Genomic DNA, 25,374 nt, shown 5'->3' on the forward strand with positions numbered 1-25,374 from the left:
TGGCGATCGGCTCCTTGCATCCCTATCCTGGCTTCTCCCCTCGTAGCGGGAGGGGCTCCTTCTTCGACTATGACTCCTTCTCCAACTCGCCCGAGTCGGACTCCTCGGCTCCTTTGGGGTGTGCCTCGTTCGTGCGGCGGGGACGCTGTCCTCCCGCGAGTGTGGGAAGGACTTAGGTCTACCGCGCCCACTTTGGGCTCCCTGCGTCTTGACCGGGTCAACTTCTCCTAGTGCTCCGTTCAGATTTCTCGGAGTCACGTTTTGGGCCCTGTTATCCCGGGACGGTTTCCGCCGCTCTTGTCGGTGTGACAAAGTGTGAGCGGGCGTGTTTGCGATTAGGTCGGGGAGCATTTTTAGCTTTGCTACGTCAACCACATGCCCCATGATGGTGACCTGGTTGGTTGGCACCGGCGCGTCGGGTATTATTGGCATCCCGAACTCCGGTTGGATTACTCCGCCGGTGGAGGGCTGCATGACTCCGGAGTTGTTGAAAGCGTCATCTTGGTAGAACGCGGTTTCGTCGGTCACGACTGCGTCTTGCTGTTTCGACATTTTCTCGGCTTTTTGGGTGGGTTTTTGTTTTGAGTTTTGTTTGGGAATGAATGTGACTAGCTTCTAGTGTCTTCCCCACAGACGGCGCCAATTGTTCCGGTATAATTCCAGAGCAGTGATTAGTTACCACCCGTGGCTTGTAGAATAATGTCTTGAGCTGAATCCTTCTTGCTCCTATCGTCCCACTCGGCCTCTCCTGCAACAATGAACGAGGCGAGGGCTTGGCTGTGTGCAGCGTACTCACTCCGACGCTCAAGTCGAGTAAACTTAAAGGATTAAATTTGTGTTACTTGGCTAGATGCTTATTGTAGAGAGATAAGGGAGATATTACCAGATGAATAGTGTATTTAGGTTATAATTGTGAGATCCTTTCCTCAATGAAGGTTGAGGAGTATTTATAGACTTTCACCTTTTGTCACGTAGTGGCCAAGTGGCCAAGTGGCTAGCAGGTGGAAAGACTGATCTACCCCTCGGCCGAGGGACCTATGGCAGGCCGGCGGACAATGTTGACTCGCCGCCGAGGGGTCTTGGATATGAGTACGCGGATGTGTGTCCCTGGCGGGTTGTCACGCCGAGACCAGTGGCAGGCCGATGGGATGCATCGGCTAGGCTATCTAAGTCGTTGACTTGCTGTGGATATCTTTGACCTTGCTCAGTGTGTTGACTTGGTCAGCGGTGCAGAATATGCCCCATCACTTTTAATATTATAGCTTTTGTTCCTTGATGTCAAATACTCGACTATACTAGTTGGAAGCCCGTGCGATGTACGGGGCTTCTATTAGAATTATCTGCAAAAATATATTCTTGTGTTTGATTAAAAAAAAAGACCAACAATGTTGAATCATTATTAATGAAAAAAAATTTGTAGTTGGTGTACGTAGTTGTCTAGTTGATCACCGATAAATTATTAATACTTTTAACATAAAAGCTTTGTCATTCAGTAGTTTAACATCAAGATATACTTATAGTACGTAGTTAACTTTTTCATTGTCACAAGCACCTCCGGTTTTTAGTTAAATACAAAACATTGTGTCTACAACACATGCTGCAACACACCATAATGAACCCTTAATAACGAAGACATGCCTTTATGAGTTTTGCAAATTATTTTCACCAACAACAACTACGTAATACTGAATGATGTTACGTAAAACAACAGCTATCATAATTATATATATTTAGTGTATTCAGATAAAATGTTATATCTCTAACAACATAATTTTACCTTGACTATCTACATACAACTAAGAGTATTTGATCCTTATAAACTTCTCGCAAAATCAAATTCTAACTAAATCCCAATATAATAAGTAGTCTAAACAACAATCAATCAAAAATATATGTGATTCTATTACATAAAATGCAAGGGCCACCTAGTAGTATCATATTTGACATCAGTTAGTAGCTTATGGCATCAACAAATCGTTGAGTTACCAAATTAGTATTTTAGGGCATCGCTGAAAATGGTTTACGTTACCATGGTTTGGTATAGCTGGAATAATCCTCTTACGTAGTTAATGTTCTTAAAGAGTTAATGTTCCTCAAAAACATAACTGGCATGCCGCATGCCACACTTGGTACGGTGGTAGAGCTTACCATTATGAGTTATATTAAAAAATGTATTATGTATACACTCTCTTCCCTTCTTAAATATCTCCCACCTTACTTCTTAAGGGGCCAAACTTTTATAACTTTGACCATTAAAATGTCGAAAATCATGGTCAAACTACCACATTGACGACTGTATAAAAGCAATACAAAAGATCATTGCGAAGAACATAGAGTATATTTAGTGTGTGAAATTCCTAAAAGATAATGAATTTTGCTCCTTAAGTCTAACCCTACTAAAGTACTATGCCAAGTCTCGTATAACGAAAGCAAAAAACGACTGCTAAAATCAAGGATGTCGTACGGCAGATGGGACGTGACGGTTGTAGGTTTTCTCATACCCCTATTTAATAGAAAAATTACGTGCTCCCTAGTTGTCGTATTTCCTGTATGTTGCGGCCAAAAAGTTTCAAAACTATAACCGACTCAACTTGTGGAGATCTTAAAATAGTTTTATACTCGTTTATTTTATAGCTTTCTCAAATAATTCTCATAATATTTTTATTCATGTCTAACACTCATGGTTGACATGATTTCAAATTCAATTTGAGCCTAAAACTTTATTTATATTCGCTGCATCCAAGACAAATGCGACATAATTGGACATTTGTGGTAGATTTTCCCTTGTTATCAAATTTGTTTCTTCTTATTGTAGAGCTAACATTTTTATTCTTATATAAAAAGCTAATGTTTATCACAAATTCTTGTTTGTGACGGACGCTATCCGTCACAAACAAGAGACGGGTACCATTTTACCTCATAAAGTACCACTTTTTCTCTCTCTGCAACACTATTCATGTGGTCCCCTTTCTCCACTAACCCATTTTGTTACCATTTTATCTCACAAAATATCCGTCACAAATGGTAACCCGTCACAAGGGAGACCAATTGAATGTTTATTTATTTTGAACCAATTGCTTATTATTTTGTTCCTCGTGATTATTATAGAGTATATTTGTAATTTGTGTTATAATGTCTAATTGCTAATATTTATTCTGAACCAACAGTTATTTATTATATCAGTCAAGTTTATAAAATTAAAAGTAACTTGAGATCAACTCCTAACAATAGGCTCAAAAGCAAGTAAACATGGGCAGACATAAATAAGAAATTAATTTGAAATGAAGAAGGTCAGGAGATTATGAAAATCTCATATTTAAGCTTTGTTTCTAATAAATAAGCTCAAGCTTATTTGACCAAAATTTCATTTATCTTAATTTCTTATAAGTATTTGGTAGATAAATGATTTACGAAAATAGAGTAGCATGTGAGAATAAGTTACTTGTTTCTTATTTTAATCCTTCAATTTAAAATATTAAATATAGAGTATTTATTATGTCCTTTTATGTAATTTTACTAAAAAAAATAGCTATACCTTTCGGTTAGTTTTCCAACATTTTTTATTTAATCAGTTAACTTATGAACTTCTAATTTCCAGTTACCTTTTAAGCTACATTTTTGTTTGTATATATGCCTTGTTGCATTATCTATCGTGGAAAAAAATCAATAAAATTAACCAAGGATGCATCAACTAGCAAAAGCTAAGTCAAACCTGTCTCCATCCCACGCTTCACCAAATCCAAGCTTGATTCAAGCTCGAACTTTTTTTTCCGCGTCGTGCTCAAGATTTCATTTTTTAAGGCTTGAGGAGCTCCGAGCTAAATGCAAGCAGTAGCTCAAAATTTCGAGTCGACTCTCAACCCAAAACTGTTTGAGCTGGAGTTCGTATCAGCTTACACCCCCTAAGCCCCTATGACCTTTTCGGTTTAACAAGGATCCTCTCCATTAATTTTCCCTCAATTTCTTCTCACAAAACATTACTATATTATATATTTCACTCCCATTCATCTACCTTTTTATTTCCAAATAAATCTACAATCGATCGAGTCCAGTTTTAATCCGAACCGTTGAGAAGTAATGAACCTCCATTTCTTTTCACAAATACTATTATATACAACTGGTTGTACAAGAGTATTGTGCAACCATAATCAATCTTGCTGAGCTTATGTGTATTTTTTTCGAGCTCTTATAATTTTTTATTTATATTTTAATTTTTTGATGTCAAAAATTAAAATTTAATTGAACTCCTATATATTATTTTTGAGTTTCATTATAATTTTTTAAGTTCAATATTTTTATAATGGAGCTCGGATTCTTTTAAACAAAACTCATAATCTATAGGTCTAAGTTCAGGTAAATAATTTTAAAGTTCAGGTTCTTTTCTATACAACCAACACAGCTGGTTGTATAGGTTATTTACGGATTTCTTTTTTAGAAATGGAGAAGAGAAATGAATCCCTACTCCTTAAATGAGGCGTAATTTATAAAGTACGACTTATTTCCGTGTCGAATGTAGCGGCTGCGGATACAATACTAGTTAGAAAGTTCGAGGACTTGCCCGTGCCATCAACACTATCACAAGATGCTGTCAATTTCTCTCATCTTCATTCTCCTTTTCATCATCTCCTTCATCTTCGTCCTCTTCAAATTCTCCATTGCTGACGGTATTTGTTTCTCTCACCATTTTCCCTTCAATTTCCTTACTTTCCCACTTTTTATTGTTCCCAATTATCTGCATTTTTCAATTCTCATAACCCCATTACTTTTTTTACAGCTGATTTTACTCTACTGTCAAAAAAGCATGTAAAACGAGAAGAAATTGAGGATAAGGTTAAACCCACTTTGAATTAATTTACCCAGTTTAACATTTAATTAATTATTTGATTACCCTTTTGATCATATTAATTTGGGATAATTATGATTATGATTTATGATTTCATCTGTTTTTCAGGTTGTTTGGATTACTGGAGCAAGTCGTGGAATTGGTATGCCGTGATTAAACTCATTTTAATTGGTTCATTTTCTTGTTGTTAGGGATTAACAATCTAATTTTGTTAACAATGGCGGATTTTGATAGATGAACCATCTCAACCAAAACCTCCGTCGGGCTTGAAGATTGGTTAGTTGTGCACCGGCTCCCCCGTACCGGTCACACTGGCTCTGATACCATGATAGATGAACCATCTCAACCAAAACCTTAAGGTGATGGTTGAGGCCCAACTATTATAAATATTCCTATTAGATTTAGCGGGGCTAGTAGGGGCGCTCGGCCCTCTTGGTCAGCGAAAATTTTGAAACTTTTAGATAAAATCTCCGGTGTTTCACCTATTTTGCCTTATGATGTTATTAATTCTCCGGTATTATACATAAATGATCAAGCTTATTGCTTTTTAGTTGAACTATATTTTTTGAGTGTTATCCGAAGTTGTGAACGTATATAGTACTTGAATACATCTTTCGTCCTGCTGAATTGTTTCTATTTTAATATTTTATGAGAGGGCGAATTTTAATCGAAGGTGATTGATTGGAATGGAATGTAGGGACTAGGGAGTAGTTCATTGTGTATGGTAACTTAAATCTGATCAAGTATATGGACTTAGGGAATTTTCTACATGGTACTCCTAATAAACTAACCATAGTAGCTTTAGTGCCTAAATAATGTTTCCACCTAGTGAACTCGTGAGATCATAGAAGGGCTTTTCTTCGACCCGTGACGAGATATCCATAGAGTATAGCCGGTTTGATGGGGCATTTGGTATTACATTGTAGTCCAAAGTCATGGAACTGTTAAGATTTTTTCTCCATTGGGAATGGAAATTAAGTGCGGACATTTTCTTCTAATGAAGGAAACACTTGATTGTTGCATTAAAGTTCGGATGGATAAACATTGGTACACAAAATAAAAGCTCCCCCCACCAAGCGTAGGTAGGGGTCAAGCATTGGTTGTTTCTAGTTTACTCGTAAATAAACACAGGATGGCAGCGTGTTACGCCATGAAAAAGAAGCAGGAAGGATTCAAAATGGATTATTCTCCTACTTGTAGATAGAAAAAGGGATTAAGATTTATCTTGTTGATTAAGAGATGTAGGAACATAGAGGATTTGACTGTTCTATTTAATTTGAATTGTGAAGGGGAGGTTCTTGCCAAGCAATTTGCAAGCTTAGGGGCCAAGCTTATCTTGTCTGCTAGAAATGAAACTGAATTGGAGCGAGTCAAGAGCCAACTGTCCGGTATTGTCTTATCATAGGTGATTCAAATATTGATAATGTAATCAATGTGCTTAAATTTATATTTTATGTGATATTTTTCAGTTTTCATTATCTTACTGTAGGCAAATATGCCCCAAATGAGGTGAAGATATTACCTTTAGACTTGGCAGCAGGTGAAGAATCTCTTAGGGATGCTGTCGAAAAAGCAGAAAGCTTCTTCCATGGTTCTGGTGTTGATTTTATGATTCACAACGCGGCATTTGAACGTCCTGTATGTATAATGTCTTCAATCCAGTCATTTATCTTGTCAACCTCTTACAGGAATAGGTTTAGATTGTGGTAATTGTTAAACTCGGCATGCTGATGGCTGTTTTGACTATTATTGTAGATTCAACATAATAGGGCTCGGCCCTAGTAGTTGCTTCTGATCTATGAACATATTCCTTTCATCTTTTTACGATAATCGTTCAATGGGTTTTGCTAACATCTTCTCTTTCATATCTTTGCAGAAATGTGCAGTTCAGGATGTTCCTGAAGAAAGTTTAAAGGTATCTGACTATCTGCTATCTAATTAATTTCGTAACCAACATTTTTTCTCAGCATGAAGAAAACACAATTTCCTTTCAATACAACATCGGACATCGTAAGACTGAATTTACCTCATCATAGAGCATATTCATTTCATTTGGTTCTATCAGAGACTAGCAGTAACCTTACAGTTCTTTTGCTTGTAGGCTACAATGAATATAAATGTCTTCGGGACAATATCTCTTACCAGGCTGCTTGTACCTTACATGCTGAAGAGAGGCAGGGGTCATTTTGTGGTGGTATATATATCTACACCTTTTTAGTACGTTGCAGTTATGTATCATTTCAAAAAGAGAGAGCCTGGTATAGTTGTACGAAAGAGCCTCACATGTCAGACTACCTGTGAATCCTTTTATATTCGTCATTTGATTATAGGTTTAAAAGATTGATCTATATGTGAAACTGCTTCATTTAACTTTTTGTGTTTCAAAAAGTTATGTGAATGGATTTTGTTCCGATACAGTTTATTTTTATATATAGATGAGTAGCACTGCGGGGAAAACGCCTGCACCTGGCCAAGCTGTATATTCTGCATCCAAATTTGCTCTAAATGGGTACTTCCACAGCCTGCGCTCAGAGGTATATCCCTTGTCATCAATTAAAACTATTACAAGTACATAAATTTCAGAAACAAAAATTGCTTTATGTTGTTAGTATTTTCTTGTATTAGTGTTCTCGTGTTTCTGAAGGGGAGCCTTGGCGCACCGGTTAAGGTGTTGCTTTGTGATTGTGAGGTCACGGGTTCAAGTCCTTGGAGCGGCCTCTTGCCAAAATGGCAAGGGAAGGCTTGCCCCATTTACACCCTTGTGGTGGGACCTTTCCCCGGACCCTCGCCTAGCGGGGATGCCATCGTGCACTGGGCTGCCCTTAGTGTTCTCGTGTTTCTCACCTAATTTACGATCTGGTCTATATTACAGCTCTTTCAGAAAGGAATCAGAGTGACTGTTGTCTGTCCTGGTCCAATAGAGACTTCAAAAAGTACTGAAGCAGGAGGTTCGAAGCAGGCAAGGTCTACTGAGGTCAGTACCACTGTAACTTCTATGTTGCTGACCGCGTTTTGAATTTGTTGGCTGTGTTGTTTTTCGTGTGGGTTAATGCTCTTCAGACTTGAGGAAAGATTGCGATCCTTAAGATTTGTGAGTTTTGCAATTTAATTTCCACTAGCTTGTACTCTCCCTACCCTATCTATCGCGTCTCCACATGCTTACATTTTCCTAAAGTATACACCAGCTACGCCTTTTTTTAACACGTATATATGAATATGGTTAGTTTTATTATGAGCAAAGGTGGTGATAAACTTTTCATTGGATCATTATTGTTATATTTGGACAACTTGTGGGACAAGTTGACATCGGTTTACACTATAAATGTTTTACAAAAGTTTGATGATAAACTTTTCATTGGATCATTATTTGTTATATTTCGAAATTGAGAATGGGTCATCGGCCCAAATTATAAGTCCTGACGCTTGATGGCTTCAGTAAATTCGTATATTTTCCCGTCTACTATAGTGACATCAATTCTGCTTTGGTGAAGGTCCTTATCCTTATGTTATTGAATAACTTCCAGAGGACATCTTAACTGATGTCACAATTGTCCTGTTTTAAATGAGTGCAGAGGCGCCTTCCTTCAGAAAGGTGTGTTGAGCTGACAATAATTGCTGCTAGTCACAATCTAAAGGAGGTTTGGATATCGTATCAAGTAATTCTCTTTTCCCCTGAAAAGTATATTCTCTCCAATCCTTGTTTTCGAAGGGTTAATAGTACGTGATCTCATATTAATAGTAGATGATCTCATTTCTTATGCCCATGATGTTAGTGCATTTAGAGATTTTCCTTTTGTTGCTCAAACTCGTCTAGAAGTGTCCATCATAGGTGCATGGTCAAGTGTATGACTCGACTATTTTATGAAAAATCCTCATGTTAAATTGGTGTAAAATATTAAGTTCCCTTCAATTCTTTGGGCTGAATACCATTTTTTTTCTTAACTATGGCAGCCTATTCTAGCAGTGATGTATTTGGTGCAGTACATGCCGAGTGTCGGCTTTTGGCTCATGGATAAGGTACTTCTGTAGTTATTTCATTGATGTTCCATCCCTTAGACTTTTTCTTCTGATGTTCATTTGTTTAATGTTGACGGACTTGGGTTTTGGTCGTAGATCGGTCAGAGACGAGTCGAAGCAGCAGCGCAAAAGGGGAATACTTATTCATTAGGATTATTGTTTGCCAAGCCTAAAAATACCTGAACCTTCTACCAATCCCCCCATATGTCTTATTAGCCATTGTTTTGCCTTTCGAGGATCAGAAATCGATTTTATTGATATCATCTTCAAGTCATCTTGTACCGTCTACGACCAGAATAATGTAAAAATTTGTTAGCTACTCAGGAATGTGAATTCTCTATTTGATATGTTCTGTACTGATGTTTTTATACCTTATACGTTCTCTTGCAGAAACTGTCTTTTGTAAGATTCATGTACGGTGTATAACGACCTTAACAGCTGTTGACTCGATCACTCAATGGTATATTGCACTGATTTTATACCTTAACAAAATAACGGTCTTCGTTCTTCAGTTAGCTTCGTGTGCGGTGTGCAACGATCCACATAATAGCTTAGGCACTTCGCCACTTCATTTAACAATTTTTTTTTTGTTAGAAGAAGCGGATTAAACAGGAATTAGAGAATGGAAGTAAAGCACATAAATTAAAACGGAAAAACGAACAAACTAAAAAACATGCAAAGGAACTCTTCTAGGCCAAGACACTCCACCAACGTCTTGCTGCATCAACCGGAAAAGATAATTCGGGATTTCATCTGGTTCCCAAACTACAAGCCGTTGAGACTGAGTAACTCCGACATTTCATTTTAACAATAACAACAAATAATGTGCATAAGCTGTAATAAAGTCGTCGTATTCGGTTTAAATAATGTGCATAAGCTGTAATAAAGTCGTCCCACTCATCCCACCAATTACGTGCTATTTAATTCGTCTTAAAAGAGACCAACAGTACACGATTGCTTACATTTCACACAAAAAAAAAAAAAAAAAAAAAAAAAAAAAGTAATACACAATCTTAATTACTTCATGTTTATAATAAATTAGTTGTCTCTTTACATACTAGGTCTCTCTCACATTATAAAGGTATAAAACCGTCTCATAAAATAATTACCAAGTATGGAATAAAATAAAAAGGTGAAACCTCTTAAAATACAAATTGGAAATTCACCCAATTATTCAGTCTACATTTTCGTGAAACCTAGAAAACATACAATGAAAACCTCATCTTCTTCAAATTCAAGAAAATCAACAAAAATATGAATTTCAAACCCTAAAAGCCCTAATTAACCTAGAAACCCTAGAACCCTAAATATTCTTCAATTCCCCTTTCCCGCTTCTATAAAACCCTAAAATTGCCTCTTAACGGTCAATTAAAATGGACGAAACAATCGCAAAATGGATAATCGAATTCCTCCTTCGTCGAAAACTCGACGACAGCATCATAAACAGCATAATTTCATCCCTACCAATCCCAAATCAGGATTACCGATTGAAGAAGACGATGATATTACGAAGAATCGAAACCGAGATCGCAAACGGTTGTGTTTCGGAGAAGATTCTAGAATTAATCGAAATAATCGAAGGATTGGATCATGAAAATGGCAAAACGATGTCGGATTTGATGAAGGAGGCGTATTGTTTAGTTGCAGTGGATTGTACGGTGAGATTTTTAGGGGAAACTGTGGAGGAGAATAAGAAGTATTTGGAAATGGTGGAAACGTTATGGAGAAATCGGGTTTGTAAATCGGAAGGATTGGTTTCGGAGATGTCGAAAAAATGGTTGGAGGATATTGAGTTAGCTTGGAAGGATTCGAGTGTTTGTGAGAAGATTTGGATGAGGAATACTCGAAATGAGGCGTTGAGAGCTGTTAAAGCGTATTTGAAAGAAGCTTGGGAGTGTTTCGGACCGTCTTTTCTCGAATTGGTGGCTGCTAAGGCTGGGAATGAACTGGAAGGGCTTCGTTGTGGTAATGTTGGTGGCAGTGGTAGTGGTGATGGTAATGTTATGCCTTCGGGTAATCCTGTTCGCGAATTGGTTCCCTTGGATGGTATATCTTCTGTTAATGATTATTTGTTGTTGCAACTGTGTTTCCGATTTCTTGGTGTAATGTGTTATCCAATGTTGGTATATCTCCTGTTAATGATTATTTGTTGTTGCAGCTGTGTTTCCGAATTCTTAGTGTAATGTGTTATCCAATGTAGTACAATGTGATCGTTAGCTTAGAATTTGGTAGTGATGTAATTGTTGGTATTGCTAATTTACTGTTTTATTAGTTTTAAGTGATTACGAATATGTTGCATTATTGCTCAGACATGAAGCCTGAATAGTCTAGTCCGGCATTTGGATGGCAACCGTGTTAGCTACTTCTAACCGGAGAAGTTGCATTGAGTCTGATGGTTTTTGTAGTGATTTTGGTTTTCTATTTGCACATCTAGTCTTTAGTAACTGCGAACTTGGTGCTGTATCGCCTTTATTTCCTGTCAGGAATGAAGGAGCAATAAGGGTGTGTTTGGATTAGGGAATTTGGTGGGAAAAGAAAAGGAGGGAGAATAGGGGATTTAAAATCCCTTGTTTGGATAACATGTAAGGGTGGAGTGAAATGGACGGGGAGAGATTTGGAGGGATCCATTTTCTCTTCTCCAAGGCAAGTCAAAATCTCTCCACAAGAGGCAAGATTTGGAAGGAAATTGTATCCAAACACCCATATCCCATTTGCCCTCCCTTTCCCTTACCTCCCTTTCTCTTCCCTCCTTTCCCATCCCCTCTCTTTCCCTCCACTTTTACTAACCAAACCCACCCTAGGGGTGTGTTTGGATGGGGGAATTTGGAGGGAAAGGAGGGGAGGGATTTGGAGGGATGAGAAATCATTTGTTTGGTTAGCAAAATGGAGGTGGAGGGATTTGGAGGGGAGGGTAAACGGATCCTTCCATTTCCCTCCTCCAAGCCAAATTATTTCCCCTCCAACAAAGGAAAGATTTGAAGAGAAAATGACCTCCTCCATTCTCCCTCCCCTTCCCTTCCGTCCCTTTCCCTTCCCTCCTTCCCCCTCCCTTTCCCTCCTTTTTTGTTATCCAAACAATGCCTAATAGTTGGATTTTGTCAAGATTTCTTATGTTTCTGTTTTTGTTAGCCACTTAATTTGATACTCATTTGAAACCCGTGAGCGTGCAAAATGACCTTGTGACTCCGTCAGTCTGAAATAAAACTTTGTTCTGAGCTGTGGTTTTTCCTAGAGTATGCAGTATCATATATATACGTTCTGCTGAAATGATTTCCGTCTTTTCATTGAGATTGTTGATAAATTTTTATGGATATTACTCTGTCAGTGAAAATTAGCAGTTTAGATCATGACTCGGCTTTTAATTTGATCTTGTTTTCTATAGGGAGTCAGAAGGGTCAGGGTGTAATTAGGATAAAACATGTTGCGTCAAAGAGAAGACGTACGAGAGGTCCAAAAATTTCAGATGTTGACGATGAAGACATGAACAATGCAGGTGATAGCATACCTGAAATTACGAGACCCCAAGATGAGACACCTGAAGTGGGCAAAGCAAAGAAAGTAATGAACTCGAGTCCTAAAAAAACCCCTGCTACGGGTAAGGATCACCATTCTGACAATCTACAAAATGGTCAGAATTTGTCGTCTTCAGGGCCCACAGGTGATGAAAATATTGTTGAAGCTGAACTGGTGGGAGGTAATATACCGGAAATTACTAGAGCCCAAGATGAGACTGCTGCAGTGCACATAGTGAATGAAGTAATGAGCTCGAGTCCGAAAAAACCACCTTATGTGGGCGAGGATCACAATTCTGTCAATGTTCGAAATGATCAGACGTTGCCGTTTACAGGGTCGACAAGTAAAGAAAATGTTGTTGAAGCTGTACAGGTGGCAAATAAGATGATTGGAAGTCGTGAGACAGTGAGAATCCGTAGAGCGCTTAGAAGCAGTACACAAGAGCTCCGTGCTGCTCTTAGTGACCCTCTTTCCGAAGCTTTAGAAAAAGCTCAGACTTTAGTATCTTCTTTGTCAAGAAACAACCCCGTGACAAATGGCGTACGGAATGCAGAAACGTCAGAGACAATGGTTTTAAACACGGAAAATGACGTGGGACCGTCAAAACAGGCAGGAAATAAAATAGATGCATCCAAAGGGTTAAATGAGAAAGAGATGGAAAATGTGAATCAATCCGCCCTTAATGAAGAGGCTCGAGGGCACGTAACTCTGGCTATCGGTATTGAGAAAAATCCACGGAAGCGAAGTTTGATGGAGCCGAATGACACTAGCCATAATTATCAGTGGGAGGATGAGATTGAAAACTCTTCGGCTTCTCCTCCTAGGCGTAAGTTACCCAGCCCGAAGGAGCAAAGGATTTCCCCATTGAAGGTACCGGGATATAGGAATGGCAGGAGAGAGAGGAAGAGGTGGACTCCATTGGAAGAGCAAACATTAAGGGATGGTGTACTCAAGTATGGCAGAGGAAACTGGAAAACGATAATTCTTGATCCTGAATGTGCGAAAGTGTTCCAGGGTAGAACAGAAGTCGATTTAAAAGATAAATGGCGTAACCTGACTAAGTATCCATGATGAACGACTCGAGATGGTAGTCTTTTGCATCTTAACCCTCCTTTGTAGTTATCTTATCAATGTATCCTTGTAAATGGTAGTGACTAGTGGTTGTATATGTAACGAAACCTTCTGTACAAGTTTTTGGGTGCCGCTTTATAATAAGCTACTGATGAAAAGAGTAGTCTAACTATTGCATGTCTCTGCGGCTCTGCGCTTTGTTTTGCAGCTTGACATTTTTTGCGTTGCAGAATGCAGATTATGAATGGAAAGCTTTATGAATACAGTCTGAAAATTGGTGTCGGTTTTATAGTGTCGCAAAAAGCTGTATAAATGAGCAGTTCATGTCTTCATTATGAACAGGGGAAAATTTTAATTGTGCAAATAAAATTTGAGATTACAGTACACCACTGAAACTGGTAAATTGTAGCCAAATACAGCTTCGCATTATATTTCAGAAAGTCGAGCAGTGTCGCAATACTCCCCTTTGTACTTGATACATATATTTCAGAAAGTCGAGCAGTGTACCAAGTCATATATAAGAGCAATATGATCCTACAAATTATCTTCTGTAGACTCGGATGTGTACAATAAATAGATTCAGTCTAACCACTAGCAGTAAGCAACTGACTGTATTTATGTTTCAAGTAACCTTTAATGAAGGGATCCAATTCACCATCCATCACGGATGTGATGTCCGAAGTTTCATATCCTGAACGAACATCTTTCACGAGCTTGTAAGGGTGAAATACGTAGTTTCGTATTTGCTGGCCCCATTCTGCCTTCACTGAATCTCCTCTGATCTGCTTGATCTCCGATGCCCTTTGCTCTTCAGCAATAACCAAAAGTTTGGCTTTCAGTCGATTTAGTGCCTTCACCTTGTTTTGTATCTGGGATCTTTCCTCTGGTAATGAATAACAAATTGTCGCCGCAACATCAGATGATTATCGATATGTTAACAAGTGAGGATACCAATTCTAGACCTCACAACAATGACGCGCTTAAAAAGACAGCCAGAAATACACTTGAACTGGAATTTGAGACAGCACAAGATGGCCCAAATAAACTATTCTGAAACAAAAACTTCAACTACCCGAATGATGCGAAAATGCGGAAGCGGAATAATAGAAAAATAAAACAAAAGGATATTTGCCTTGAATTCATGGGTAGAATTCAAGTCAATGGGATATTTACTCGGTGCTAGACCTATAACACGAGTAATGGTGAGAATACTCGAGACCTATTGAATATTTCTCGGGCTAAAGCATGATCGCGTCAAACTCTAACTTTTTTTATCGAACTCATCGACTTTTTTTTTCATCTCCATTCTCTCTTTTTCATGTCTGTATATTCAACCAAATTGCTAGCTTAAATAGCCGAGACTAGCAATCCTGAGTACAAACGAAAGGTCTCTAATAAGTGCACCTATTTAGGAGGAATAAAAGCTAAACTCTTAGACTCTTATTCTATATTTACAACTTTGTCTAAATATTAAAAGAGAAATAAAGACACTTAAAATGAATGATCTGACTCCCTCCAAGTGTGAGAGCAAACTAAAGAACTTTGGACACGAGCTAACTTGTCTTCTAATAATAATATTCGAGACCATATTCGTATCACCGAATGACCAGACTCGTAACTATTGACGGAAATGACCCAACCAAAACCAACCCAAATGACCTCTTTGTCAAGTCTAGGACTCTAGATGTAATTGTATGATAGCTAAAGCTGATTCCGCTCAACTACCTACATTTCTACTTCAATCTCAGGTTTATTTTCCCCATTACGTGTCAAACCAACTAATTCCCTAGTATCATTTTCAAAAAATCATAACTATAGTATATCGTGAGAAAATAAACGTCAAAATGGATATCGCTTGACCACAATTACCAGATAGAGACGATGTAATGGAATGGAGTGAGTATAAGCTAAAGCTAACTCTGTCGAACTATCTACAATTCTACATCACGACAAAAAAAGAACCAAAATTTGTCGTAAGAGTAAAAATTTGAAAACTTACCTGAGCATCGGACTGCCACACCAGTGGGAATGTGAGTTATTCTAACAGCTGTCTCAACTTTGTTTACATTCTGGCCTCCTTTTCCGCCTGCCCTTGTAAAGCTTATGTCCAAGTCTTCCTCGGGTATATCAACGTTCAATGACTCTTCTGGAAGGAGAGGCATAACTTCAACCCCAGAGAAACTCGTCTGCAAACAATGTTGATGGTTACTCGAACAATCTACTAACATGGATACATCTATACACTGAATTTTTTTTTTCATAGAATCAAAGTAATTCAATGACAGCACAATTTAGGGTCGCCTAATATGAACAAAGTTTGAAACCCATATGTGAGGTAATAAATGAAAACGAATGAAAAAACAAAGAGAAACGGGAAATGAATGAAAAGTATTAGAGGATGGAGCAATGGGCCAACCTGACGAAGACCTTTTGAATTAAAAGGTGACTGTCGTACGATCCTGTGAGTCCCCTTTTCACCAGATAGATAACCATAAGCATAACGGCCTTCAACCTCAAGCGTTGCTGATTTAATTCCGGCTTCTTCTCCTGGGGACTTGTCAGTCACTCTAATCTTATATTTCTGCTTTTCTGCCCATCTCATATACATCCTGAGAAGCATGTCAGCCCAATCCTGCACTGAAATATATCAAAGAATTTACACAAGGAAATCTAGTGTATATAAAGCTTTGATCTTTAACAAGTTGATATCTCTGAGATCGTTTAGGGGATTAAGGAGCCAAAAGACCAAAAGAATGTCTCGATGCGAATATTTTAATAGATAAAAGGGACTTTCTTTGTAGGGGGAATGGTATGATGGCAATCAGATCAGATGGTTTACATATTAGTATTCCGTACAGAAAAAATACGTTCATGACTGTGAAAGAGGCGGAAATAAGAGTGCATAACATGGCAATAAGGGAAAGTTCCTCCGTTGACACTCGAGAGTCTAGACCCTGGAAATCAGAGATTCCGACGGTTGCAAAAAAAGGGTAAAAAAAACAACTCGCTTTTTGTTTTTGTTTTTTCTTTAATACGAAGTATGTTGGTTTCACATTTCACGGTGCTCACTTTTACAAAATCTCCCAAAATGTTTTTAGTATAAATTTTGAACTGTATTTTTATAAAATCATTTTTCGTCATGATTCTAATGATATTCATAAAATTCTCAATATATTTATGATTAATCAGAAGTCATATCGCCTTCTTGAAAATAGAAAACGTTATATATAGAAAAACAAAGGGAGTAGTTCTTTAAGAAGGACCTAAGAGCAAACATAATAACATGCCCAACAGCCCAAGCAAATCAGCACACCTGAGCATCAGTGCCTCCTGCACCAGCTGTGATAGAGATGACAGCACCCTCTTTGTCATATGGACCAGAAAGTAATTGTGTCAACTCAAATTGATCAAGTGCTTTGTTTAATGCCTTAACAATGCTGACTGCCTCTTTAAGAAATGCAGTGTCTAAGGAATCCATCTCCTCCGTAAGATTAACAATAGTTTCCGCCTCTTCCACCTACAACAAACGAATCAATTTGAATCATTACATGACGAACTGATGTACTCCCTCTATTTGGTTTTATTCACTACTCTTTTTTCTCTTGGATGTTCAAACCAATCAACTATAATTCCACTTTGGGTAAAGAATCAACCCACGAAAACACTCCCGTGTGAGTGGACACGAGCTATACCTGATTTTGGAAATCTTTGAGAAGTTTAAGTTTATCTTTGACATCCGTCAAAGAAGAAAGGGTTTCTTGGGCTTGAGCACGGTCATCCCACAACGTGCTGTCAGCTGCTTTGGACTCCAAAGCAGCAAGCTCTTCCTCTAAATACTGCAGTCCAGCAGATGCTACAATCTCTTCTACACGCTTGCTCGTATTTTCGAGTTCTTTTCTTAGCGTATAAAAATCTGCACAAAGTTGTACGAGTAGACGAAGAAATTAATCACCATTTTAGTTCATTTAAGGGATATGACTCATATGAGTGAACTAGCACCAAAATAACTAGAAGATTTAGTAAAGCTGGTAGAACCCTTATTTCCTGCAGATATGCAGAGTCATACCCACGGACCCGACCAACAAGGCACATTCAAAGGAGGATCCATACCCGAGGTTATATTATAATAGGAGGCAGCACCCTCAAGTGTGATGCAATGCAAAACCTTATTCTAGTAAGAGCCATCAATGCACAAGACATAAACTTACAGACATCTAATTTTTCTTCATTTTACAAATTCAAAATCCAAATTGTCAATACTCAATAGTAAAAGCTAGAGTTAGAATATCGGAGTACCTTGCATAGCCCACTCGCTCGTTTCATTGGTCACGTCAACACTCAACTGACTATCTGGGGCTGCAAATTGAACTTCATCCAAGTCCATAAACACAATAACATCAGGAGAATCACAATCATAATTTTTAAAAAAATAAAAATAAATAAATAAAACAGCAAAACGGAAGACAGGTGAAGCCATAGTTTTTTAGACAATAACTAATTTTTATGAACTTGGTGCTTGTAGGACGAAAAATGGATCCCATTTCCCTCAAACCCAACTGATTATCCAAACAAAATAAATTGTTTTACTCCTTTTTCCCTCCAAATCCTACCATCAAAACAACGGGGAGTGACTACGAAAGAACTGAACATGGGGTCATTATATGCCACTAGATTCAACTATAATCATCGACATAGGCGTAATTTGGGTTCTGAGAATCGGAAAAATCATTGTTTTTAGGGCTTAAAATGAAGTAACCTATAGTCCAAGTGTACCAGAACCATGTCCAAGCCTCAATTGTGTGACAACAACACTTGTGAGTTCAATGAAAGGGTTCGAGTAACAAACTACTCCCTCCGTCTCATTCATTTGTTTACCTTTGATTAAATTTTAAAATACCCCTCACAATGAATATAAAAGGAAAACAATCCTTGCAGTGAGTATAAAAGGTAAACAAATGAGTATGACGGAAAGTATAACAATGTAACATAAACCATAGTCCACAACTATAATACGCTGTAACCCACAAACTAAAAATACATGTATACATATATAATCACATACTCACTCCGTCTCAATCATTTGTTTACGTTTGATTAAACTACCCTTCAATGTCCGGGACGAAGGGAGTATAATTCAATCATAATTCAATCATTTACTCTACATTCTACAATCAACACAATATAACATCATAACATCAACTTACAAACACTAAAAGATAAAAAAGTTCACAACTTTTTCACACGAATGCTAAATTTTATACACAAAACTTTAAATTACATGAAAAAAAAATTGAGAAAAGATTGAAACTTTACCAGAAAGTAGAGGGAAATGAGAAGGGGTAGAAAGGAAGGATAAAGAAGAAAGGGAAGTGGGTTTTTGAAGAGGGAAAGAAGGAGAGTTGAAAGCTGAAAAGGGCATTTTAATGGAGGTTTGTAGTAATGAATTTGAGCTACAAATGTGCACAGCTCCATTCATTTCTGTAAAAATTTCTGCAGAAAAATGAAGGAATGAAATGGTGCAGAATCTTGGATAAGCTTTTAATCAATGTGACGGATTAAAAAAAGTTTAGGATTTGATGAGGTTGTGAAACGACACCGTTAGGGTGTTCGTAAAGCGGTCCGAATCAGTAAACCGGACTGATGTGGACCGGCCGGATTGGTCTCATCCCAAGTCCACAAATATGGGGGGGACTGGTATCCAGTCCGGTCCGGCCCAACCTCGAAAAAAGTGCTCATGTTACATTTCTTAGTGGAACTGGTCCGGTCTAAACCCAGAAAAGACTTGATCTTAAGGATTTCGGTCCGATTTGGATCTCGATCTAACCGGTCCGATCTTTGATTTTGGAGTACAAGGTTTTCCAGTATTTGGGTTCAATCGGTGTGGTTCGATTTTGGATTGATGAACACCCTTAGACCCTAGGCAGTAATCACACCTATTGTCTTGACGTGAGAGTTTCATGTAAAACCGTTTTACATATAAAACTAATAAATAACTTACTATAGGTAGTTACTTTAGGGATATGTTTAATACAATGAACTTGTAGTTTTACATTAATACTTATGTAAAACCGCCTATCCTTGTTTAAGAGTAAATGATTTTCCATTTTTCAATTCTATTTTTATGTATTCTTCATGTTAAGATCGAACTAAAACTAATTGCAATTAATCTCTCCGAAAACAGACATATCTGTCTTAATATTAAAACGGGTCAATAACAACTTACATGCAAAGATAACATAAGTTTTTTTGCTAATCTCTAAACATTATGCTTTTGCTTTATCTATTCTATTTGACTCGTCTTAAGTTAACTGATATTCCCGTCTTATAAGCAATCATTTGTGAACAATTCGGTCGATATTTTCTCAATTAGTAGATTATACAACTGGTTGTATGTAGTTTATGTACAACATTTTCAATGTTGTCGAGTTTTGTTATAAAGTTATCGAGCTTTACTAACAAAATTGTCGAGTTACAATACAAACTTATTGAGCTTAAGAGGAATAATTATTAAACTCAATAACTTTTTAAATTAGTTCAATAATTTATAAAATAGCTCGACAACTTTGTGTAAAGAACTCAACAACTTTGAGACGGTTGTACAATGCTAATCTATCTATATCTATCTATCTATATTAATAAAGGAAGCTTTTTCCGAGCGATTATAGAGACTCCAACATAGCCAAAACACCTCGCACTAATAAATAATGCTAAATAAATTATAACTATAAAAATAAAATAAAATAAATCATCCATAGAATAGTACTTCTATTAACTAACCAACCCTATATGAATTAGAATACCACACAAAATAAAACACTATATGCCTACCTATATTGAAATTAATTAATCATCAAAAATAAATATAAATATTAGAGGATTACTCTTGAATAAACTAAAAGATAAGATTAATGGATACCTAAACCAAATCAAACACAATTGACGATGAGCATATAAATATGATGTTTTTAAACCCAAAAAATTGTATATTGATGATTTACCGTTTACGCTCAGAAATTCCATCATCATAATTGTGAGCAACACAAGCATGCACAACTTCATTTATATACGTATTAGTTATTATACTTGCTTAATTGATGGTTTGTTTATCATATTCTTTGTGGCAATGATTAGATTTCTACACATGCGTAATTAGTTTTGAGTTTTTATTATTATTTTTATAAACAATTTCTATGGTCTTTTTTTTCTTGATTTCAGGACACACTAAAACAAATTAATTGGATGACTCTTGCTTATGGAATGATGCCGCTACCTTCGGTGCGCACTAGGTAACTAGAGAGTTTTTGTAGTGACTTAATGTTTCGATGTTTTTAATATTGACAACTTATATTTTTAATAAATCATGTGTAGAAGAAGATTTAAAGACTTTTTCAGTTCTTCATAAGATAATTTTAGCATATGGTTTTGTTGGTTGATTGTTCATGCTGAGTTTGGATCTACTTTTTATGTTTGTAAAATTATAGGGTCATTTTATTATCTCATAGAACATCTTTAATTGGCAGAATTAATGGTGGTAATTTCAAGGGCTAAACTAAAGGTTGAAGCTTCATGTACATCTTTTTTATGCATTTGAGCTTTGTATTTAGCAAGCTAATGTGTATTGTATATTGGAGAGGGTGTAAGATAATTGACATTCATTGGAGGCCAGAAAAGTAAAAGTAAAAAAAAAAATACATTATACTCTATGTTGGGATATACATATCCATGATGCAAGTCTTACAAAGATAAGCATATTTGATCATCTTCTTCCCTAGCTCATATATACATGGCATATATGTACAAAGATAAGCATATTTGATCATCTAGCGTTAGTACACTCTTATTATACACAAATTCTCATTGAAGACATGACATATCCGTCACAAGCTGAAGACGGATACCATTTTACCTCACAATGTACCCACTTTTTCTCTCTCTGCAACACTATTCATGTGGTCCCCTTTCTCCACTAACCCATTTTGTTACCATTTTATCTCACAAAATATCCGTCACAAATGGTAACCCGTCACAAGGGAGACCAATTGCTTATTATAACGGTACAAAATTTATTAGCAATCTTGCTTTGTGAATGTCAATACACAAATTCTTACTTAAGACTGTAATTTCCATTTTAATGACAAAACAAAGCCAAGTCGATATCATATGATAAGGATAGTTGCCTAGGTAATAGCAAACAGTTTCTCGTATTACCATCAAGTGATAATTTTTGGATCCGTATTACCAGTTAAACGGATTCTGAGTAAAGCAAGGCTAGCTTCCATCTATATGGCCTTATTAGTGATTGGCTGACCTTTATTTAATCGCAAATCAGTGAAATCACAAATGTGGTAGAGAGACGAGCACATCAGATCCTTCTCTTATTTCAAGTGATAGTACTACACTCCTAATATGAAAGTAGATAATTTATTAGCTGTATGGCTCCATTAATAATAATATGGTTTGATTAATTAGTGATTGTCATACCTTTATATAATCACAAATATTAACTTACAAGCTAGGTAGCTAAAAGGAAATTAGGCATCTAAAGATTAATACTAATAAAATTAATTTATTGATATAACTTTGACAACATTTTATAAAAATTAAGATTAATAACCCATTCGCTATTATTGAGACCGTCTATTAGTTAGTTGTTAAATAAATACTTTGTTATTGCAACATCGAGATAATGATAAACGTAATGTTTAACAACTGCTTATAAAAACATAAATTACAAGTGGCCCGTGCATCGCACGGGCATTAAATCTAGTATATATATATAAAAGAGAGTTTTTTCGAGCGATCTGAGAGCGTCCACATCATCAAAAATCAATTTAGAAAAGTATAATTTTTGATGTAAAAAATAAAGTAGAGAATCTTTTAATTATTATAATATGCATATTTCCTAAATTATAATCAAGTGATAATTCTAATTTTTATATCAAACTTTTACATTTCATTTGGCAAAAAAATATCGTTAAAAAAATTATGAAAATAATATAATTAGCTTTGTGGTAAAAAATGCTATCATTAGAGTATAAATTTCATATTATTTGCACATATTAAAGGTGGTGTACTTTTTAATATGTAAAATTGTGTACTTTTTAGTATGTTTTGTCCCACATTGGAAAATAAGTAAGTGTGATGAATATACTACATATAAATAGTAGAATTGTCCCACATCGAAAGATTATTATAAGGTAGTGTGATACTATGATTATAAATAGAAGACATATTTGGAACTTATGTATCAACCCAAAATTTTTTGAGTCTCATAAATATTGTTTTAAAGAGCTCTCTTAAGATTTTTTATTATTATCTCTACAATATGATATAAAAAATAAAGTGGAGATTGATGATAACTACTCGGAAAAGAGTTAAGAACATGAACAAGAGAAGCAAAATGTCACTTAATATTGGTGTCACATAGACAACCTATAATGACAAAGAGTTTTATTAATGGTTGTCTCCTAACACAGTACAAAACTAAAGATTTACTAATGGTTGTGTCCTGAATGCACTAATAGAGCGTTAATGTGTCGTTATATGTACGATATAGAGATCTCTATCTAATGATCGTCGATCGAGACTAAGTAGTTTTACCTTCAAAGAAAAACAATACGTATACAATAATGGTTTTTTAAGAAGAGACATTTACTTCTTGGTATGTTATATCTTTCACATTTAAAAATAATGTAGGCATGATGAACATACTACGTCTAAATAATTAAATTATGTATCTCACATCGAAAGAATAGTATATAAAAAATATGTATTTTTTAGTAGGGTGAAATTTAAATAGGAGACATCCTTGAAACTTAGATATTAATACAAAAAAATTTATATATAAAAGATATGTAGTTTTTAGTATGTTATATGCCCCACATTGAAAAATAATGTAGGTGTAGTGAATATATAATGTATAAATAATAGAGTTGTCTCATATATATACATTTTCTATATTATATTAAAGTTGATGTTTATAATTTTGATATAAAAACTTTATATTCATTTGACAAAAAAATATCGTATGAAAATTATATAATTAGATGGTGACAAAAAAATGGTATCATTAGAGTGCAGATTCTATTGTATTTTCTCATTATTAAATCGAGTTGATGTCAAAGTAGGTGCGAAAAAATGGTGTACTTAGTATGTTATTTGTCCTACATTGAAAAGTATGTAAGTGTGGTGAATATACTATGTATATATATTTGAATTGTCCCACGTTGAAAGATTACCATAAGGCAGGGTGATCTTATGATTATAAATAGAAGTCATAACCCAAAATCTTTTGAGTCTATTAAGTATTGTCTTGGAGAGTTCTTAAAAGTTTATATCATTATTTTCTACCTATAGATTTTATATGTCCCACATTGAAAAATAATGTATGTGTGGTAAATATATTAAGTTTAAATAATATAATTAGAATTGTATTAAAAAAAATCTATTATTAGAGTATAGGTTCATATCATTTGCATATATTTTAATTATGATAAAAAAAAATAGAATACAAACGTATGAATATTAATAGATAATATAGTATTTGCTTATTATTAAATCGGGTTGGATGTCGAATTAGGTTAAATATGTTATTCGTCTCACATTGAAAAATGTGATAAATATATATACTACGTATAAATAGTTGAATTGTCCCACATCAGAAGATTATCATAAGGTGGGGTGATCCCATGATTATAAATAGGATTTATCTTTGGAACTTAGGTATCACCCCAAATATATTGAATCTCTAAAAATATACTTATTATATAAGAGACTTTAAACATAATCTTGAATTAATTGTTAAATTTTTAAAGTTGTAACATTTTTTTAGGTGGGAGAAAGAGCGATAAAATGGTAAATATTATAACTGAAATTTTTCATTGTACCCTCGAATTTTGGTAGAGGTTACCATGAGAAATTTTCAATATTATAATGATATAGTTAATTAAATTTTCATTTAAAAGAAAGAGATATCCGTACCAATAAAACAATAAAGGGGATATTATTCTTTAATTGTTATTTTATTGTCATGCCATCAAACTTAACGTCCATTTAACAGCCTTTACATTAGGGAGTAACATAGGCAAAAAAATGGAACCTTAAGGGTACGATAGGCAAATTCTTAAAAGTAGGGGGTAACATGGAAAATCTGACAAAATTAAGGGTACCACGGGACATTTCCGTATCTCAATTATGATTAAAAAAATAAAGAAAAACAACGTACAAATATTAATGAAGAGTACTTGATCAAATTATTAAATTTAAATATAACTATTATATATAATGAGTAGCAATTGTCCGTATTCGGTATTCGGGATCTGGTTGGATGTCGAACTAAGTGCAAAAAAGATGGTCTAATTCTGAGTATGTTATTTGTCCATATTGAAAAACAATGGAGATTTGATAAATATGTACTACGTATAAATAGTAGAATTGTCCCACATCGTAAAACATAATCAAGTTTGGTGAATATATTACTTATAAATAGTAGAATTGTCCCACATCGAAAGATTAGTATAAGGTGGGTGATTATATGATTATAAATAAGAATTAACCCACGTATATATTAATCTTTTATTTTATTTTAAAGAGATATTTTAATAATATGTAAACAAATCATTAGACATAGAATGTAAACATTAAACTCTTATAACATTTTTTTTTCATCATAAATAAGTTAATTAACCCGTTGCAACGCACGTGCATTCAAACTAGTATACAACTGGTTGTAAGATAGTATTTGTGATATTTTCTAGGAGGTCACTAAATGTGAGTGATAGTGAAAATCTAAAAGGTAAATCAAACAATATAAGTTGTATTAGTACATTTATTTTTAATTTTGACCGATTGTTTTTATTTAATTTTATGAGTGTGAACTTCCAATTTTGTATGAATCCAATTATGCTCGAGATAACATAAGTTGAATATGT

At 35.5% G+C, this 25,374-nt stretch overlaps 3 protein-coding genes across 4 annotated transcripts in view; 2 read left to right on the forward strand and 1 right to left on the reverse strand.

The window, feature by feature from the left end:
* The window catches only part of LOC141619243 (uncharacterized), a 70,926-nt gene extending 61,721 nt beyond the window's left edge, over positions 1-9,205 (forward strand). Inside the window, exons 2-13 of the mRNA XM_074436270.1 lie at positions 4,517-4,664; positions 4,775-4,830; positions 4,952-4,985; positions 6,133-6,231; positions 6,333-6,481; positions 6,720-6,758; positions 6,945-7,037; positions 7,279-7,377; positions 7,716-7,817; positions 8,416-8,499; positions 8,795-8,860; positions 8,957-9,205. Coding sequence (XP_074292371.1) covers positions 4,583-4,664; positions 4,775-4,830; positions 4,952-4,985; positions 6,133-6,231; positions 6,333-6,481; positions 6,720-6,758; positions 6,945-7,037; positions 7,279-7,377; positions 7,716-7,817; positions 8,416-8,499; positions 8,795-8,860; positions 8,957-9,043 — 990 coding nt within the window. The 5' untranslated portion in view covers positions 4,517-4,582 and the 3' untranslated portion in view covers positions 9,044-9,205. The remainder of the gene's footprint in view (positions 1-4,516; positions 4,665-4,774; positions 4,831-4,951; positions 4,986-6,132; positions 6,232-6,332; positions 6,482-6,719; positions 6,759-6,944; positions 7,038-7,278; positions 7,378-7,715; positions 7,818-8,415; positions 8,500-8,794; positions 8,861-8,956) is intronic.
* An 823-nt stretch (positions 9,206-10,028) lies between these two features.
* LOC141619237 (uncharacterized) lies at positions 10,029-13,613 on the forward strand. Of its 2 annotated transcripts, none has more exons than XM_074436265.1 (2): positions 10,029-10,906; positions 12,243-13,613. In XM_074436265.1, the coding sequence occupies exons 1-2, from the start codon at positions 10,234-10,236 to the stop codon at positions 13,442-13,444; spliced, it is 1,875 nt and encodes a 624-aa protein (XP_074292366.1). In that variant the 5' UTR covers positions 10,029-10,233; the 3' UTR covers positions 13,445-13,613. The 2 variants fall into 2 exon arrangements, with proteins under 2 accessions (XP_074292366.1, XP_074292367.1); XM_074436266.1 differs by having other exon boundaries at positions 10,042-10,906; positions 12,354-13,613.
* Positions 13,614-13,837: 224 nt separating this feature from the next.
* Positions 13,838-19,028, reverse strand: LOC141619238 (peptide chain release factor PrfB1, chloroplastic). The gene is made up of 7 exons (XM_074436267.1): positions 18,758-19,028; positions 17,741-17,812; positions 17,137-17,357; positions 16,758-16,961; positions 15,861-16,076; positions 15,444-15,630; positions 13,838-14,327 (listed from the first exon to the last, which is right to left on the reverse strand). The coding sequence occupies exons 1-7, from the start codon at positions 18,918-18,920 to the stop codon at positions 14,029-14,031; spliced, it is 1,362 nt and encodes a 453-aa protein (XP_074292368.1). The 5' UTR covers positions 18,921-19,028; the 3' UTR covers positions 13,838-14,028.
* Positions 19,029-25,374: the final 6,346 nt, after the last annotated feature.

This window comes from Silene latifolia, chromosome X (assembly GCF_048544455.1).
Source record: "Silene latifolia isolate original U9 population chromosome X, ASM4854445v1, whole genome shotgun sequence".
Lineage (NCBI taxonomy): Eukaryota > Viridiplantae > Streptophyta > Magnoliopsida > Caryophyllales > Caryophyllaceae > Silene > Silene latifolia.

What these genes read in the sequence shown, in the direction of transcription:
- LOC141619237 (XM_074436265.1), top strand. Translation starts at nt 10,234, where the DNA reads ATGGACGAAACAATCGCAAAATGGATAATCGAATTCCTCCTTCGTCGA. An exon ending in CGAATTGGTTCCCTTGGATG is followed by an intron (nt 10,907 to 12,242) that starts GTATATCTTCTG and finishes TGTTTTCTATAG; the next exon opens with GGAGTCAGAAGGGTCAGGGT.
- LOC141619238 (XM_074436267.1), bottom strand. Translation starts at nt 18,920, where the DNA reads ATGAATGGAGCTGTGCACATTTGTAGCTCAAATTCATTACTACAAACC. An exon ending in ATTCAAAAGGTCTTCGTCAG is followed by an intron (nt 15,631 to 15,860) that starts GTTGGCCCATTG and finishes CATTGTTTGCAG; the next exon opens with ACGAGTTTCTCTGGGGTTGA. An exon ending in TGTGGCAGTCCGATGCTCAG is followed by an intron (nt 14,328 to 15,443) that starts GTAAGTTTTCAA and finishes ATTCATTACCAG; the next exon opens with AGGAAAGATCCCAGATACAA.